This window comes from Nerophis lumbriciformis, linkage group LG15 (genome assembly GCF_033978685.3).
Source record: "Nerophis lumbriciformis linkage group LG15, RoL_Nlum_v2.1, whole genome shotgun sequence".
NCBI classification, from domain to species: Eukaryota; Metazoa; Chordata; class Actinopteri; order Syngnathiformes; family Syngnathidae; genus Nerophis; species Nerophis lumbriciformis.
In genome coordinates, this window is record NC_084562.2 from 9102303 (window position 1) to 9119821 (window position 17519).

At 39.8% G+C, this 17519-nt stretch overlaps 1 protein-coding gene across 1 annotated transcript in view; it reads left to right on the plus strand.

Annotated features, from left to right (window-relative positions):
- Window positions 1-13004, plus strand: part of trip4 (thyroid hormone receptor interactor 4) — a 211907-nt gene extending 198903 nt beyond the window's left edge. The window contains exon 13 of the mRNA XM_061974915.2: window positions 12207-13004. Within this exon, the coding sequence (XP_061830899.2) occupies window positions 12207-12271 (65 nt within the window). The 3' untranslated portion in view covers window positions 12272-13004. The remainder of the gene's footprint in view (window positions 1-12206) is intronic.
- Window positions 13005-17519: the final 4515 nt, after the last annotated feature.

Sequence of the window (17519 nt, forward strand, 5' to 3'; positions counted from 1 at the left end):
AAATGCGTCTGTTCTCCCTTTTCTGTCTACACACTGTGTCTGCTTGTAAGTACTCCGTGATTGTGCGCTGCCGAACATGCTCGTCGGCTCGTAAACCAGCAAGGACACGACTTGACGACAACGGGCGCACGGGGTACTGGTACTTTTCAGAGACGGTATAGTACCGAATATGATTCATTAGTATCGTGGTACTATACTAATACCGGTCAACCCTAGTGTGAACAAGGCCTATAACTAAACTACTATGTGCGCCTGCATGACCGATCACGCCGTGCCACTCCTCAAATCGCACCAGAAAAACTTGAGCGCGGATCAGAGCACGCACAATAGCCAAACATGCACGGTACGAATGACCTCGTGAGCGCACTCTTAGGGTGGACGCAGACTAACTCATTCGGAGTTACACCCCGTCTCACTGCTGTGATGATGTCATTCTAATTACGTAGCAGACCCAGCCGTCCCGCCTTCACAAACCACAGTGCAAACACATGTCAAATCAGAGTTCACACATCCCAACTTGTGGAAATGAATTGCACTGCACAGTGGAAACCTTGGTTATAGTAATGGATATATCACAATGTTGTTGGTCATGTGATGCCTAATCCCTTGTGATATTTCATTCAAAAGCAACCCACGCACGTTGGAAAAAGCTACAAAGGGAAAAGAATGACAAATCACTTGCTGTTCCAGTGAGTTTTTAAAGGCAAGAAGATGTAGGAGTTAATAACTCAAAATCTACTCTGAAAAAGAACATATCTCCCAGGCCAGCTTGGCTGGACTGTGCCTTCGAGACAGATGACCGCTATATAATTGTCTTTTTCTAATACTAAACCTCCAGCGAATAGTTTAGAATGTAAAACCAAGCTGACGGCACTCAAGGAGAAGTGGATGTGTATATAACCCTTGAAAGCCAGAGAAGAGCAGCAAGAGGAGTTGGGGGGAGGCGGAAACCCTGCTTGGATTCCCAGCTTGCTGTTAGTCACACCTTATTTACATTCCCTTCCCGTGCTCGCAAGCGAGTGGATTGTGAATTAACAAGTGGATAGAGAAGGTGCTGTTTCGGACTTGTGTTTGCACACTGTTTGCAAGGAGCTCGGGAGAAGCGTCAAGCATGCATCTCCCCTGAAGAGGAAGCAGCCACTCTGCATCTGTTGGTCTCTCCAAACCTGCTTGCCTGAAGCTGTTTTTACAGACTGTAATGGCTGAGTGATTTCTCCAAGCAACAAGCGGGGCTGTTGAAATGGTTTAGTCACGCAAATGACAGCTCTTCACCACTCACCAGAGAACCCGCGTCTGACAAGTCATGGGAAGCAAAGGTGGTATTGGCTGCTGGGTTGAAGTGGAGTAGCGATGACACTGTGATGTCTAGTTTATGTTATGTTTGGGTCTTTATACAGCAACATAATATTGCAGTATTACACAACTGTTTTTGTTTGTGCATTTGGCTTTAACATACAGTGGAGGATTTCAATGCCAAACCATATTTTTTTAGCTCTGAATGTGATATCACATAATAAATCTGGCTGTGCCAACAACTTGAGGGTTGCAGGTTTGATTCCAGCTTCTGCCATCCTAGTCATGGTCGTTTTGTCCTTGGGCAAGACACTTTACTCGCCTTGTTCCCAGTGTCGCTCATGTATGTATCAATGTTTGGTGGTGGTCGGAGCTCCCGGCAATCTACTCCAGGGCAGCTTTGACTGCAAATGTAGCTTACCAACAACAACATGTGAATGTGGAGTGTAATGAATGATGGCTTCTTTGTTCTCTGTGAAGCACTTTGAGTGTCTAGAAAAGCACTGTATAAATCCAATCCATTATTGTTATTATCTTGTAAAGAAATATAACAAAGTATGGAGTAAAATTAATGCCAAAATTCCAAAAATACACAAAAATGATTTTACTTATTCCCAACGATTCGCAAGTAAAAAAATGTTTTTTTTTTTTTTTAAAGTTGCTCAATTAAAAAAACGTTTTGCAACAACAACAAAACATTTCTGCAAGTTAAAATACAATTCGCAAGTGAAAAAACTATTTTCTGCCTGTAAAAAACACCAAAACATACAATTTTCTGCAAGATAAAAGTGCTGTATAAATATAACTCACTTCACTTCACAAGTAGAAAAAAAACATTTCTGCAAGGGAAAGAAATGTACAAGTATACAAAAAAAATTCTGCAAGTAAAAAAAACCAATCCGCAAGTATAAAAACAGTTTTCTTTAGTTGAAAAAATTATTTGCAAGTATAAAAACAATTTTATTCAAGTTAAGTTGTGGAACAAAATGGCGGACAGAAAAGAGCGAAACTTACAGGTTAACTTACAGGTTGAGATTGTTTCCCCTCTCTTCTGTCCGCCATTTTACTCCCCACTCTACTTCTTTGTTATTTTTGGCAAGCAGTAGCTGTGACTGCCTTTTATTGACTCAGCAGCACCACCTGTAGTTGTAGAGTGAGAATTACCGGCAGAGTGTAAAAGTTTTAACTTGCAGAAAATTGTTTGTATACTTGCTAAACGTTTTCGTACTTGCAAAATTTTTTTTTTTTGTGAATCGTTTTTCTACTAACCGAAAAAAAATTTTATAGTTGCGAATCTTTTTTTTTTTTACTTGCAAATAATTTTTGTATCCATCCATTTTCTACCGCTTGTCCCTTTTGGTGTCGCAGGGGGTGCTGGAGCCTATCTCAGCTGCATTTGGGCGGAAGGCGGCGTACACCCAGGACAAGTCGCCACCTCATCGCAGGGCCAACACAGATAGACAGACAACATTCACACTCACATTCACACACTAGGGCCAATTTTAGTGTTGCCAATCAACCTATCCCCAGGTGCATGTCTTTGGAGGTGGGAGGAAGCCGGAGTACCCGGCGGGAACCCACACAGTCACGGGGAGAACATGCAAACTCCACACAGAAAGATCCCGAGCCCGGGATTGAACCTAAGACTACTCAGGACCTTCGTATTGTGAGGCACATACACTAACTAGGGATGTCCGATAATATCGGCCTGCTGATATTATTGTCCGATAAATGCTTTAAAATGTAATATCGTAAATTATCGGTATCGGTTTCATAATTATCGGTATCGGTTTCAAAAAGTAAAATGTATGGCTTTTTTAAAACGCCGCTGTGTACACGGACATAGGGAGAAGTACAGAGCGCCAATAAACCTTAAAGGCACTTCTTTTGCGTGCCGGCCCTGTCACATAATATCTGCGGCTTTTCACACACACAAGTGATTGCAAGGCATTCTTGGTCAACAGCCATACAGGTCACACTGAGGGTGGTCGTATAAACAACTTTAACACTGTTAAAAATAAGCGGCACACTGTGGACCCACACCAAACAAGAATGACAAACACATTTCGTGAGAACATCCGTACCGTAACACAACATAAACACAACAGAACAAATACCCAGAACCCCTTGCAGCACTAACTCTTCCGGGACGTTACAATATACACCCCCCGCTAACCCCCCCCCCCCCCCACCTCAACCCCCACCCCACCCCCAACCCCGCCCACCTCAACCTCCTCATGTCCCAAATTCCAAGCTGCTGTTTTGAGGCATGTTCAAAAAAATAATGCACTTTGTGACTTCAATAATAAATATGGCAGTGCCATGTTGGCATTTTTTTCCATAACTTGAGTTGATTTATTTTGGAAAACCTTGTTACATTGTTTAATGCATCCAGCGGGGCATCACAACAAAATTAGGCATAATAATGTGTAGGCATGTCCGATAATATCGGCCTGCCGATATTATCGGCTGATAAATGCGTTAAAATGTAATAACGGAAATTATTGGTATCGGTTTTTTTATTATCGGTATCGTTTTTTTTTGTTTTTTTTAATTTTTTTATTATTAAATCAACATAAAAAACATAAGATACACTTAAAATTAGTACACCAACCCAAAAAACCTCCCTCCCCCATTTACACTTATTCACACAATAGGGTTGTTTCTTTCTGTTATTAATATTCTGGTTCCTACATTATATATCAATATATATCAATACAGTCTGCAAGGGATACAGTCCGTAAGCACACATGATTGTGCGTGCTGCTGGTCCACTAATAGTACTAACCTTTAAAGGGGAACATTATCACCAGACCTATGTAAGCGTCAATATATACCTTGATGTTGCAGAAAAAAGACCATATATGTGACGTCACATCGGGAAGCAATCCGCCATTTTCTCACTTTCGTCGGTGTGTTGTCGGAGGGTATAACAACACGAACAGGGATGGATTCAAGTTGCACCAGTGGCCCAAAGATGCGAAAGTGGCAAGAAATTGGACGAAATTTGTTCAAAATACGAGGGTGTGGGGAAAGCCGACGAAATGGTCAGTCGTTTGTTCCGCACACTTTACCGACGAAAGCTATGCTACGACAGAGATGGCAAGAATGTGTGGATATCCTGCGACACTCAAAGCAGATGCATTTTCAACGATAAAGTCAAAGAAATCTGCCGCCAGACCCTCAGGAAAAGAGAGCGGATGAGCGTATGTCTACAGAATATATTAATTGATGAAAACGTTATTCATTACTCGCGGTTTTACGTAAATTATTATACATAAACTGTGTTTACCAATAATTTAGCTTAAAAACATTTATTTTTTTCACTCATTCAAGTACATTCGGGTAGTCTTGTGTAATGCAGTATTTTGTGTCTATTTAGGTATGGTTAACCTGAGTGCTGAAATCGTGGAAAAATATATGTTCTTAGCGCGCCTGAAATGGGCTATCTGCACTCTCAAAGTGCATGTTGTTGCCAAATGTATTTCATATGCTGTAAACCTAGTTCATAGTTGTTAGTTTCCTTTAATGCCAAACAAACACATACCAATCGTTGGTTAGAAGGCGATCGCCGAATTCGTCCTTGCTTTCTCCCGTGTCGCTGGCTGTCGTGTCGTTTTCGTCGGTTTCGCTTGCATACGGTTCAAACCGATATGGCTCAATAGCTTCAGTTTCTTCTTCAATTTTGTTTTCGCTACCTGCCTCCACACTACAACCATCCGTTTCAAGACATGCGTAATCTGTTGAATCGCTTAAGCCGCTGAAATCCGAGTCTGAATCCGAGCTAATGTTGCTATACCTTACTGTTCTATCCGCCATGTTTGTTTGTATTGGCATCACTGTGTGACGTCACAGGAAAATGGACGGGTGTATATAACGATGGTTAAAATCAGGCACTTTGAAGCTTTTTTTAGGGATATTGCGTAATGGGTAAAAAAAATTTAAAAACTTCGAAAAATAAAATAAGCCACTGGGAACTGATTTTTAATGGTTTTAACCCTTCTGAAATTGTGATAATGTTCCCCTTTAACAGTTAATTTTACTCATTTTCATTAATCACTAGTTTCTATGTAACTGTTTTTATATTGTTTTACTTTCTTTTTTATTCAAGAAAATGTTTTTAATTTATTTATCTTACTTTATTAATTTTTTTAAAAAGTATCTTATCTTCACCATACCTGGTTGTCCAAATTAGGCATAATAATGTGTTAATTCTACGACTGTATATATCGGTTGATATCGGTATCGGTTGATATCGGTAACGGTAATTAAAGAGTTGGACAATATCGGAATATCGGATATAGGCAAAAAGCCATTATCGGACATCCCTAATAATGTGTTAATTCCACGACTGTATATATCGGTATCGGTTGATATTGGAATCGGTAATTAAGAGTTGGACAATATATCGGGATATCGGTAAAAAAGCCATTATCGGACATCTCTAGCACAAACCCCTGTTCCACCGTGCTGACATTTTTTTAACTGAAGATAATTGTTTTTTTTTGCTTTCGACTCATTGGGTGTGACTAAAAATATTTTGGTTTGTTTGTGGAGTTGTGGCAGTAATTTCTCTCCATAACAAAGAAGCTATATTAGGGTAATTAGCTAATAACAGTTTCAGTATTGGTTTTAGTAACTATTCATGTCACAGTATGATTCGATTTCAGTATTGAAGAGCGTTGACTCCAACGTTCCAGAGGGTTTTTTCCTCTGCCCAGTAGTACTTAGTCCTGGCAGAACACTTTGACTGGCAGCTATTCACAAGGCTTGGAATTGGTGAGCAAACAGCACTACTTGCAGACACCTTGTTTATTCTGCTGCTACCCACTGACTCCAGCCATAAGTTGACAATGTGGAAATAGAGCCCAAGTGACAACCACTAGTTTGTATGTGTGTCAGCAATGGCTAAATCAGCCAGCTAATGTCAGTCAAGTTCCACAAGCAGAATGCCCGTGTTACACTCTGACACACTCGACTATTTGACAAAATATTGAACCACTGAGTCAAACCGTCTATTTTCAATAGCGACGTCATAAAATCTTCCTCTTTCTGCAAAGCTGTTATTGTATTCCCAACAAATGTTCTCAAAGTGATAGTAACATTTTATGAGCATTGCAAATGCCAAAGCAATGACAGGCTATTTTTTTACTGCTTTTAAATGGCAGTGTGCTAAAGAGTCTGAGCAGGTGCACTAAATGCTTGGTTCCCAGTGCCAAGATGATATTGTGGTCTGTTCATTCGAGGCATAGACAGCATTATTACGCCGTGTATCGTTGAGTCTGCTGATTTATAGATTGCCCTTTCGCTGTTAGTTCTTTTCATGCATTGCTTGCTCCCGTTTGAATGTATTACGATGCTTCTGTTTCACGTTCAATCCACAATGGGAGTCTTTTCGAGGATGGATGATATTCCGAAAAAAGATCTGCGATCTGTTTGTGGCAGGGGCGCTGCCAATGTGATGTCATCGTCTAGTGTTGCATAATTGGCTATGATACATTGCGCCTTGCGATTGGCTGGCGTGTACCCCACCTCTGTCCCGAAATCAGCTGGGATAGGCTCCAGCTTACCCGCGACCATGATAATGATAAGCGGTATAGAAAACGGGTGAACTGGCTACGACACACGTTTGCTTTAATAGGTTAAAAATATGTTACACATATATTGAAAGTAGGGCTGCAACTAACAACTAATTTGATAATCGATTAATCTGTCGATTATTACACATTTACACAATGTTACACAAAGTATGGAGTAAAATTAATGCCAAAATTCCACAAATGCACAAAAATGTTTTTACTCATTCCCAATGATTCGCAAGTAAAAAAATAAAATAAAAAAAAGTTGCTCAATTAAAAAAAACGTTTCGCAACAAAGAAACAACTTTTCTGCAGGTTAAAATACAATTCGCAAGTGAAAAAAATATTTTCTGCCTGTAAAAAACAACAAAACATGCAATTTTCTGCAAGTGAAAAAAAAAATCCGCAAGTATAAAAACAGTTTTCTTTAGTTGAAGAAATGATTTGCAAGAATAAAAGCAATTTTCTTCAAGTTAAGTTGGGGAACACAATGGCGGACAGAAGAGAGCGAAACTTACAGGTTAATTTACAGGTTGAGCTTGTTTCCCCTCTCTTCTGTCTGCCATTTTACTCCCCACTCTACTTCTTCTTTGTTATTTTTGGCAAACAGTAGCTGTGACGGCCGTTTATTGACTCAGCAGTACCACATGTAGTTGTAGAGTGCGAATTGCCGGCAGAGTGTAAAAGTTTTTACTTGCAGAAAATTGTTTGTATACTTGCTAAACGTTTTCGTACTTGCAGATTTTTTTTTTTTTTTGTGAATTGTTTTTCTACTTACAGAAAAAAAAAAGTAGAGTTGCGAATCGTTTTTTTTTTTTACTTGCGAATAGTTTTTTTATCCATCCATCCTTTTTCTACCGCTTGTCCCTTTTGGGGTTCACGGGGGGTGCTGGAGCCTATCTCAGCTGCATTCAGGCGGAAGGCGGTGTACACCCAGGACAAGTCGCCACCTCATCGCAGGGCCAACACAGATAGACAGACAACATTCACACTCACATTCACACACTAGGGCCAATTTAGTGTTGCCAATCAACCTATCCCCAGGTGCATGTCTTTGGAGGTGGGAGGAAGCCGGAGTACCCGGAGGGAACCCACGCAGTCACGGGGAGAACATGCAAACTCCACACAGAAAGATCCCGATCCCGGGATTGAACCCAAGACTACTCAGGACCTTCGTATTGTGAGGCACATACACTAACTAGGGATGTCCGATAATATCGGACTGCTGATATTATTGGCCGATAAATGCTTTAAAATTTAATATCGTAAATTATCGGTATCGGTTTCATAATTATCGGTATCGGTTTCAAAAAGTAAAATTTATGGCTTTTTTAAAACGCCGCTGTGTACACGGACATAGGGAGAAGTACAGAGCGCCAATAAACCTTAAAGGCACTTTTTTTGCGTGCCGGCCCTGTCACATAATATCTGCGGCTTTTCACACACACAAGTGAATGCAAGGCATTCACATTACACATTACATATCTATCCTTTCCAGTATTTTATTGAAAAAAAAAACAGCATACTGGCACCATACTTATTTTGATTATTGTTTCAGAGCTCTTTGTAAATGTTGCAGTTACAGGTTACAGGTTTATAAAAAATATATATATAAAAAAAATAACAAGTAGCCTCTGCGCATGCGCATAGCATAGATCCAACGAATCAATGACTAAATTAATCGGCAACTATTTTTATAATCGATTTTAATCGATTCAATCGATTAGTTGTTGCAGCCCTAATTGAAAGACACATCTGTGTTATTTGTATTAACTGGGGATGTAACGATATGAACATTTCTCATCATGGTTATCGTGACCAAAATTATCCTTGTTATCACGGTATTGTTAAATGTGCAGAAAATTTACTCATACACACTTACAACTAGAGATGAATGCGTTAAAATGTAATATCGGAAATTATCGGTACCATTATTTTTAATTTAATTAAATTATTTTTATTTCTTTATTAAATCAACATAAAAAACACAAGATACACTTACAATTAGTGCACCAACCCAAAAAACATCCCTCCCCATTTACATTAATTCACACTCATTCACACAAAAGGGTTGTTTCTTTCTGTTATTAATATTCTGGTTCCTACATTATATATATCAATATATATCAATACAGTCTGCAAGGGATACAGTCCGTAAGCACACATGATTGTGCGTGCTGCTGGTCCACTAATAGTACTAACCTTTCACAGTTAATTTTATTCATTTTCATTAATTACTAGTTTGGGGCTTCACGGTGGCAGAGGGGTTAGTGCATCTGCCTCACAATACGAAGGTCCTGAGTAGTCTTGGGTTCAATCCCGGGCTCGGGATCTTTCTGTGTGGAGTTTGCATGTTCTCCCCGTGACTGCGTGGGTTCCCTCCGGGTACTCCGGCTTCCTCCCACTTCCAAAAGACATGCACCTGGGGATAAGTTGATTGGCAACACTAAATTGGCCCTAGTGTGTGGATGTGAGTGTGAATGTTGTCTGTCTATCTGTGTTGGCCCTGCGATGAGGTGGCGACTTGTCCAGGGTGTACCCCGCCTTCCGCCCGATTGTAGCTGAGATAGGCTCCAGCGCCCCCCGCGACCCCAAAGGGAATAAGCGGTAGAAAATGGATGGATGGACTAGTTTCTATGTAACTGTTTTTATATTGTTTTACTTTCTTTTTTATTCAAGAAAATGTTTTTAATTTATTTATCTTATTTTATTAATTTTTTTTTAAAGTACCTTATCTTCACCGTACCTGGTTGTCCAAATTAGGCATAATAATGTGTTAATTCCACGACTGCATATATCGGTTGGAGTTGGACAATATCGGAATATCGGATATCGGCAAAAAGCCGTTATCGGACATCCCTACTTATAACCAATTTATGTTGAACAAACTAAATACAATAAACGAATAGCCACACATTTAATTTTCTTGGCAGAAGAAATATGTTGTGTAACAATATTGTTCTGGCTACTTTAGAGCCATATTATTTTTATTTGAGTGTTTAAATATGTTTATGTAGTGTTTTTTCAATGATAAAGAAAAAAACGTGTTGGGTGCATCACGTCTGGTTTATGTGACGCCACGCAAATTCACTTCCTGTTGCCATATTGCTTCGAGTACAGATGGAGCTCTCTTTCTAAGAGTGCACAGCTGGTAGGTTTGATGTGTACAAATGAAAGTCTTAGTCGCTCAGACAGCAATGTGTTTGTACGGGTTTAGATTGGGTAATGTCGTTTTTTAATGTTTTCATGTTACCATTGGCTATCCCTATCTTGCGTCCCTAGTAAATGAGCAATGTCACCGGCCCTCCTCAAAGTGTTGTCAGTCACGGTTTTACAATAATTTTTATTTCAAACGATAATACTAACTGTAAGAAATTTTACAGTGGTTTATCATTATACCGTGTATTATTACATCCCTAGTATCAACGTATATTGTTCTATTTACATTGATTGATTGATTGATTGAAACTTTTATTAGTAGATTGCACAGTGAAGTACATATTCCGTACAATTGACCACTAAATGTTAACACCCGAATAAGTTTTTCAACGGGGTCCACTTAAATTGATTCATGATACAGATATATACTATTTTCATAATACAGTCATCACACAAGATAATCATCACAGTATATAAATTGAATTATTCGCATTATTTACAATCCGGGGTGTGGGATATGGAGGGGGGGGGGGGTGGGTGGGTGTGAGTTTGGTTGGAATCAACACTTCAGTCATCAACAATTAAGAACAGAGAAATTGACATTGGAACAGTGTAGGTCTGACTTGGTAGGATATGTACAGCAAGTAGTGGACACAGAGAGAGAGATCAGAAATTATAAGAAAAAGTGACTACATTTGATTGTTTACATTTGATTATTTACAATCCGAGGAGGTATGATGAGGAAGAGAGGGTGTTAGTTTAGGGTTGAAGTTGCCTGGAGGTGTTCTTTTAGTGCGGTTTTGAAGGAGGATAGAGATGCCCTTTCTTTTACACCTGTTGGGAGTGCATCGTTTTGCTGTATTTTTCATTTATTGCTGCTTGTTGTATTACTACACTGTAACACAGGATGCACTTTGTACACCCCTGGTTTATATATATATATATATATATATATAAATATATATATTATTCTACCCTCCCTGAATGTTGGAATTTAGTTTGGCAGATAGGTGAACCGTCCTTTAAATTAGACCTGAAAACACTTCCAACTTGAAGTTGTTGATTGACTGTCTCCACAATGAAGTTCCTTTAAAACTAAGCACACAAAGAAAAGTTTGACAATATTAAAAAAAATATTTCAACAACACAACCAGCAACACGCGATATTTGTGTCAGCAAACATTAACTGAAAAACACTGATCTCATGACACCAGTATGGATCCTATACAGATACTACCAAGATATCGCTAATATATTTGGATCGATATTTGGAGTACCGTATTTTTCGGAGTATAAGTTGCACCGGAGTATAAGTCGCACCTGGCAAAAATGCATAATAAAGAAGGAAAAAAACATATATAAGTTGCACTGGAGCCCGGCCAAACTATGAAAAAAACTGCGACTTATAGTCCGAAAAATACGGTAAATCCACAAAAGAAAACAAGGAGAACATGCAAACGGCACATGCTAACAAACATGAAGTCATTAGGGTTTTTTTGTAATGCATGCCGAGCGATACTGCTCTGCCTTGTATTTGCTTTAGCAGTCCAACCTTACATGAACAAGCCAATAGTAGCAAAGAAGAAACCCTTTTTTTTTCCACAAGGGAATGACAGGCAGGCGTCTTAAGGACCCTTGGTGGGATACCATCTGCTAGTTTGGCACCACATTCTGTTCTTTATTGAAGCATGGCATTTAAAGCAAGAGCAAGCCTTGACCGACTCAGACATTTAAATCCCACATAATTGCAAATGTTAATTAGCAGTCACACCACAGCAGATATTGTTTTGTTGTTGGCCTTCATTCTAAAACCAACTTTTATCAGTAACATTTCAAGCTTTATTGGGTTTGTACAGTTCTCAACCGTGAGACAGGAAGTGGTGCTTTGTGTTTCTGGTATTACCAAGAATGTACACGTATATTACCAGATTAACAGACACCTTATTTTGCCGCCAACAAAGGCTGTATTCTAATCTCTTTCAGCTATGGATTAAAGAGTCTCATTGGCCTTTTAGCTCCCTCTTTCTCTTCTCGCACCCGTCTACCCAAGGCCGCCTCTAATCAGCGGGCCTTGAGCTCTCGGAAAGGTCACTGTGTCCCTTTGATGGTGTTTTGATTCATCTCTTCCTCTCCTCTCCCCTCCCACACTTCCCTTTCACCCCCATTCTCTTCCAGGGAAGCTGGAGAGTCACTACCACCAGGGTGCCAAGAAGGGGCTGGTCGCTTCCGCCGCAGAGTGATTACTCAAGAAACCTACCGGTGGGACAAAATTGGATAATTTTCCAGCGGTACCTCAGTTTTCATTATAATCCGTTCTGAGGACCAAATCAGCCGGACAATTTTTCCCATTAGAAAGTATGTAAATCCAATTAATCAGTTCTGTTCCAGACTTCCAAATTCTTTAGCCGCATGGCGGGTTATTTTGCAGCCGTACTCAATAACAAAGAATTCATGGTTTTGGGCACTTGATTCTGCATAGTGATGCACGGGCAAACGGACTAGTTTGTAACGGGCAATGTTTTTTCGCCGTACGATATCCGTTGGGTGTGCCAAAAACCGAGGTACCGCTGCATAGCAGAAAAGCTGATCTCATATTTTCACCCTATCATACCATAAAGAGTCAACAAGGGGAACAAATAGTGGTAGCTCAAGACCGTAAAAGAAATGACCCCTCCTCTCATGCAGCCTGTCATTACCCCTCAAACACCCAAGCCACATCTCAACCAACAATGGCAGCGGAGTAAAAACACAGCCTACTCATTTATTTCAATGAGACAATTACTTGAGCACAGTAGGGGTGATTATACGGCATAAAAGGCAGGGTCACTCGGCACTTTCCCACAGTGCAGCAGTCTTACAGCGGGCCTTTAATCACATCCCCGTTCTTGCTGCAAAAGATCAGTTTTTGTTTTCTGCTGGTAAAATCCCCGCCGCCACTTTCATTCCAAGAAGAATAAACGGCATTATTAAACAGCTTGGTCTCCATGAATGGTATTTTATCTCATCGTCGTACCTGTGGCAACATGCCCCGACGGTTTTTGAAGCGGTTACATGTTCAGTCTGAGCACAGCAGGTTTGTCATGCTTTCAACTGCTGGAGGCGCATGTGTCGCAACATGTTTTTATGAGGTCCTATGATATATTTGTCATGTCATGGTAGATCGTAGTAGCAGGGTATCACTGCTAAAGTCATAGATCAACGTGTCTAATGCAAGAAACATTGAGTCCGATGCTGACAACATTGGTTCTTGTTTCATAGCTGTGGATCTAAAAGGGATGTCGACACACTGGAAAAAATGTGCCTCTATAAAGACTAAAAAAAAAACTTTACTTGTAATTCACCAATGGAACAAGTCAAAATTGTCTTGGTAAGATTTATTGCAATAAGCTTTAAAAACTTGAAAGTAAAGATGTCCGATAATATATTATCGGAAATTATCGGTATCGTTTTTTTATTATCGGTATCGTTTTTTGTTTTTTTTGTTCTTTTGTTTGTTTTTTATTAAATCAATATAAAAAACACAAGATACACTTACAATTAGTGCACCAACCCAAAAAGCCTTCCTCCCCCATTCACACTCATTCACACAAAAGGGTTGTTTCTTTCTGTTATTAATATTCTGGTTCCTACATTATATATCAATATATATCAATACAGTCTGCAAGGGATACAGTCCGTAAGCACACATGATTGTGCGTGCTGCTGGTCCACTAATAGTACTAACCTTTAACAGTTAATTTTACTAATTTTCATTAATTACTAGTTTCTAAGTAACTGTTTTTATATTGTTTTACTTTCTTCTTTATTCAAGAAAATGTTTTTAATTTATTTATCTTATTTTATTAAAAAAAAATTCAAAAAGTACCTTATCTTCACCCTACCTGGTTGTCCAAATTAGGCATAATAATGTGTTAATTCCACGACTGCATATATCAGTTGATATTGGTATCGGTTGATATCGGTATCGGTAATTAAAGAGTTGGACAATATCGGATATCGGCAAAAAGCCATTATCGGACATCCCTACTTGAAAGTAATCTTAAAATTAGCAATTCAAACTTATTAGCTATACTTACTAGTATTGGGAAGTCTTGTGTCTTATAAAAAACTTCCATCCGTCCATTTTCTACCGCTTGTCCCTTTCGGGGTGGCGGGGAGTCGCTGGAGCCTATCTCAGCCATACTTGCCAACCTTCAGACCTCGGAATTTGGGAGATAGGGGGAGGAGGTTGGGGGGGTTGGTGTTAGCGGGGGGTGTATATTGTAGCGTCCCGGAAGAGTTAGTGCTGCAAGGGGTTCTGGGTATTTGTTCTGTTGTGTTTATGTTGTGTTACGGTGCCGATGTTCTCCCGAAATGTGTTTGTCATTCTTGTTTGGTGTGGGTTCACAGTGTGGCGCATATTTGTAACAGTGTTAAAGTCGTTTATACGTCTACCCTCAGTGTGACCTATATGGCTGTTGATCAAGTATGCCTTGCGTTAACTTATGTGTGTGTAAAAGCCGCATATAATATGTGATTGGGCCGGTACGCTGTTTGTATGGAGGAAAAGCAAACGTGACGACAGGTTGTAGAGGACGCTAAAGGCAGTGCCTTTAAGGCACGCCCCCGGTATTGTTGTCCGGGTGGAAATCGAGAGAAATTCGGGAGAATGGTTGCCCCGGGAGATTTTCGGGAGGGTCACTGAAATTCGGGAGTCTCCCGGGAAAATCGGGAGGGTTGGCAAGTATGATCTCAACTGCATTCGGGCGGAAGGCGGGGTACACCCTGGACAACACAGAAATAAAAAACTTTTCCTCAAAATATCTATTGCTTAAAAACAAGTTCTTATATGTCATAAAAAGATTACTATTCAGTGGATTGTGAGTGGCCATGCGCAACCCGAGGGTCCCTGGTTCAATCCCCACCTAGTACCAACCTCGTCATGTCCGTTGTGTCCTGAGCAAGACACTTCACCCTTGGTCCTGATGGGTGCTGGTTAGCGCCTTGCATGGCAGCTCCCTCCATCAGTGTGTGAATGTGTGTGTGAATGGGTAAATGTGGAAGTAGTGTCAAAGCGCTTTGAGTACCTTGAAGGTAGAAAAGCGCTATACAAGTACAACCCATTTATCATTTATTAAGTGTATCGAATGTATCAAATGTGATGAATATTTAATGGACCACAATGGAAACAAGCCTTTTGGCTTTTTGTGCCATCCATTTGCCTTTTTAAAGTATTACATGGATTCAATTCTTTAAGATGTCAATAAACTTCTCAATCAATCAATCAATCAATCAAAAATTTTGTTTAGAAATTAGAAATATATACTTGGTGAGATTGTGATGTTTCCAGTGCAGGTACAATGCCCCCTAAAATAGACACAGTAGTGATTGTAGACTTCAGTTTATTCAGGATACCGCCTTGAGATGCAGCATCTCGATTTCAAGGGGTTCCTAACACAAATACAGAAAAACATAAAACATACATCACAACAAAACACAATCAAACCCAAAAACACACTGCTCTACCACTTCCACAGCGCCCCGCATCACACCCGCTCACACACATTTAAATAAACCATTGCAGTCGATTACAATACAATACATCAGGAGCAACATAATACAACTTCAAAATCAAAAACAAGAACAATTTGTTCGCTGGTTGGGATATAAATGTAATTTAAAGATAAACAAAGAAGTAATGGACTTTAAAGTAGCAGGGAGATTATTCCAATCAGATGAGGCTTTGAACTTGAATGACCTACAGCCTATTTCCCTAAGCATTTCCGGTACTGTAAAAAATGGATAATTCATGTCTCAGAGCTTTATACTGAACTAAAAGTTGTTTTAAGTATGGTGGGACATGTAAGTTAATACATTTACAAATATATACTTTTTTTCCAACGAGTTTTAGCACATTTTGGAACGCCCACTTTTAGTTAAAAAATATGGGTGGACCTTCATCAGCCTGCTGATGTCACCTACAGAAGACTGGAGGCAATTTCAGTTGACGTAGTTAGTGTTTTGTAGCATCTTCGTCCCAAATCATGTTATTTTCACGCAGAATTTGAAGAAATTTGCTAAATAACCTTGAGAGAAGAAAGACTTGAGTCGGAAAAATTCTGTACCTTACGTGTTGTTCAAGTTTTGGCCACTTTTTGCTGCGGAATTTGCGGTTCCTTCTTGAAGCACCCACACCAGTGGCAGCTTAATAGTATTCATATCGTAAACATGGAAGTGTAGGTCTGATTCCCGCTCGTAGCACACAAGCTCAACCGCAGACACCACCACTTTTTCCGACTGTAAGGCGCACTTAAAATCGTTTCATTTACTCAAAAATCGACAGTGCAACTAATGTACGTATTAATTCTGGTTGTGCTTACCGATGTCAAAGCAATTTTTTTTGATACATGGTGTGATGATAAGTGTGACCAGGAGATGGAAGAGATATGTGTGGATTGCAGGTTGACTGACGCCTGTTCAATAAATGACACTAGCAAGGACTGATAAGCAAGCAACACCAAAACTTTGATGTTTCATTGAGAATATAGAACATTACACATGGTGCTCACATGTCTGTCAAAATGTTTTGGTGAGCTACGAAGCCGCGCCGCTTGATGGAACACAAGTCAAGAGTACTGTGCTTCAACATACAAGTATTAATATGGTGTGTATAAGGACCCCAAAACGACACCTGTTAGGAGATATTATCTGGCATTTTGTTTGGCAATATTATACAAAACCAACTTTTCCTACCTGTTAGTACCTGCTGATGTGTATTTGGGCTCTGCATAAGTCTGCGGACGTCTGACATTGTAGCCCATGCCGTAATCTACAAACGTATTTTTCTCTATCCTCTTGTTGTTGGGCATTCATCCTCTGCTGTTGCAGTTTCTATTATAAAGTAGTGTAAGTTCTAACTTAAATCTGTAAGTGGACTCGATATGGAAGCACTAAAAGCTACCGGTACAACAAAGATGACGGGGAGAAGACGCTGTTGAAGTGGAGCCACGGAAATAAGACCGCCCACAAAAGGGCGCATCCTGAAGAGGCGGCTTGAAGATGGTCTGTAAAATTTAATCCATGCAACATTTTGACCAAAGAACCACCATTACATGTTATGTAGACCACAAGGAAGTATTTTAAATGTAGAAAAAAAAAATCATAATATGACCCCTTTAGATCAGATAGATCTTTATTGTCATTGCACAAGTACAACGAAACTTTGTTTTCAGCACAAACCCGTTCAAGATGAGACAAACAAACAGTGTACAGGGTTACAGAACAGGAACGCTGATGGGTTGCCACAAGGCGCCCTGTAAAAGATGGCAAAAAGGTAAAACGCTGGGTAAAAAGATGAGTTAAAAAAAAAAATGCGCCTTTTGTATGAAAATATACATGACTAGACCCGCACATCAGCAGTGCACCTTACAATCCGGTGCGACCTGTGTTCTGAAAAATATGGTAGGTGAACCGCTAGGATTCTATTTTGCGTCCTTTTCTACTGATGAT